The sequence below is a fragment of the Suricata suricatta genome, chromosome 17 (genome assembly GCF_006229205.1).
Source record: "Suricata suricatta isolate VVHF042 chromosome 17, meerkat_22Aug2017_6uvM2_HiC, whole genome shotgun sequence".
Lineage (NCBI taxonomy): Eukaryota > Metazoa > Chordata > Mammalia > Carnivora > Herpestidae > Suricata > Suricata suricatta.
Genome location: NC_043716.1, coordinates 56,044,897 through 56,047,042, shown reverse-complemented (window position 1 = coordinate 56,047,042; position 2,146 = coordinate 56,044,897). Strand labels below are relative to the sequence as shown.

General features: G+C 61.8%; 1 protein-coding gene across 1 annotated transcript in view; it reads right to left on the bottom strand.

The window, feature by feature from the left end:
- PYCR1 (pyrroline-5-carboxylate reductase 1) overlaps nt 1-2,146 on the bottom strand; it is an 8,114-nt gene that overhangs the window by 2,223 nt on the left and 3,745 nt on the right. Inside the window, exon 9 of the mRNA XM_029927102.1 lies at nt 183-381. Coding sequence (XP_029782962.1) covers nt 183-381 — 199 coding nt within the window. The remainder of the gene's footprint in view (nt 1-182; nt 382-2,146) is intronic.

Sequence of the window (2,146 nt, the reverse complement as noted above, 5' to 3'; positions counted from 1 at the left end):
CACTGCGCCTGCGCGCCCGGAGCTGTCGCCCCGGCGATGCTGTCGCCCCGGCGATGCGGCCGCCGTCCTGCCCCGGCGGGGTCTCGCGGGACTGGCCCGGGCGCGTGCACCTACTCGAGCCGGGCTCCGGCCTTCGAGCGGGTATCTTGTGAGCAACTCCCCCGCGGCGCCCCCTTGCGGACCTGAGGTCCCCCGGGCATCGTCGGGAGTGTGCTCGCGGTGCTTCCCATGCTGGCTGGCGGGCACTTGCAGGCATGACTTCCCCTGATTGCGAGTCGACCTCAGCCGTGCCAGGTAGCCAGCCGTGGCCTGGTTCGCAGAGGACCCGACGGTCTTGTCCAGGATGCAAACTGAGATGTGTTCAAGGCCGCCTCCGAGAGCCTGGGGAGAGGGAGGTCCGGCCTCACCAGATGCCCGGAGCCTTCACATCGAGTGCGGAGCACTCAGGCGGCTCGGGAGTGAGTGCGCCGGAAACAGGTTTCCCGTTTGACCCACATCTGCCTGGAACTCAATTCACAGGAATCCTCGTCTGCGCCTGCCTTTTCTGTAAGGACTTCTCGCTGCCGTTCCAAATTCCCAAAGAGGGAGGCAACCCAGGGCAAGAAGGGAAATTAGAGGGATCCTGTTTCTACTTCCAAGTTCTGGATTTCCCTTCTCAGGTGCAATGTCAGGAAGGGTGATTGCCTGCCAGGCAGGTCAGTGGGACTCAGGTGGGATGGCGGAGGGAGGAGTGAGGGACAGGCGGTGGGGTCTTCATGGGAACTCAGTGCCACTGACTGATGAAGGCCACCCAGGGATGCCCCCAAAGCCGCGGGCATAAAGGCACCGCAGCACCCCCTGCCTGCCTCCAGTAACTCCTCTGAATCCAACAGTGCCTTGTCACCTGCTTCATATGCTTGGGCATGGTTGTCTTATCCCAAGGTGCGCTTTAAGGGCAGGACAGTGGACTGGGCATGGCCAGAATCGCACATACCCCTGGGCCATGGGATTTTATTTTTAATCTTTGCACCTGACGTGGAGCTCGAACTCACAACCCCAAGATTGTGTGCTGTACTGACTGAGCGAGCCAGGCGCCCCAGGGATGTGACTTAAAGTCAACTCAATCTGCTGAAGACAAAGCCTTGCCCCTGAGGGTAAGAATGCCGTCCTGTGCACTCCCGCTCCTCTGGCCTCCTCACCACCAGATGCCAGCCCGTTCTGGTCCCACTTGGCGGCGATGTGGGGTCTGAGCTACTGTTGGGCCTCAGGAGCCAGTCCACAACCGCAGGGCCTTGGCAGGCCACATAGGGTTGACTTGGTGCCACGTAGCTCAAGCCAGAACCACGATGCCATCAGGAAACACGGGTGATTGGCCCTGGGGCTGGGGGGCCATCATGAATGGAAGCTCACTGGCTAATCCCCACTTGTGCTCCCCACCCCTGACTCCTCCGTCCTCACAGGATGGAGTCTGGCTGCCATTTGTACGGGAGGTGACTGAGAGGCTGATTAATCATTCACTGCCCTGCTCCTCACCAAGCTGGCAAGGAGTCTCCTCCCTGCCCCTCCCCCTCCCCCCTGGGAACATACCCACCCACCTCTTCGGACAGCAGGTATGGGGAGGCACCCCCCCCAGGGCCATCAGGTCTAGGGGATGGGAATGTGGACAGCGTCCTGACCGCCTGCAGGATAACAGGTAGTGGGTTTGCTCGCACGTCTGGGGGAGGCCACCAGGAAGGGGAGGTGCCATGTTGAAACAATGAAAATAGCCAAGCCCCCAGCACCTGTATCCGGGTCCAGCTAGAGGGCCCAAGGGAGTGCATGGTTGGTCTCACCTGTGGAAAGTTTGGCTGACTCCCACCCACGCTCCAGGACATTTGTCCCCTGGGAATAGCACTACGTGGCACGACACTGAAGGAGACAGGCCCAGGTCTCAGCGTCCCTGCTGCTCCACGCAGCGCCTCCTTGACCAGCTCCCAGAGCTGCCCTCCCGATGTTCTCCCCCCCACAGCCCCCCTTCAGATCGAACCCTCCATGGGCAGATCTTGGGAGCCCACGGGCTTCATCTGGAGGTCAACAGGTCCCACCCGACACTTCAAGGAGGCCCCGGGCACAGGGGATGCGGCTGGCGTCCAAACCCAGCCTGAGCACCGCCCCTCCTCCCACCGGT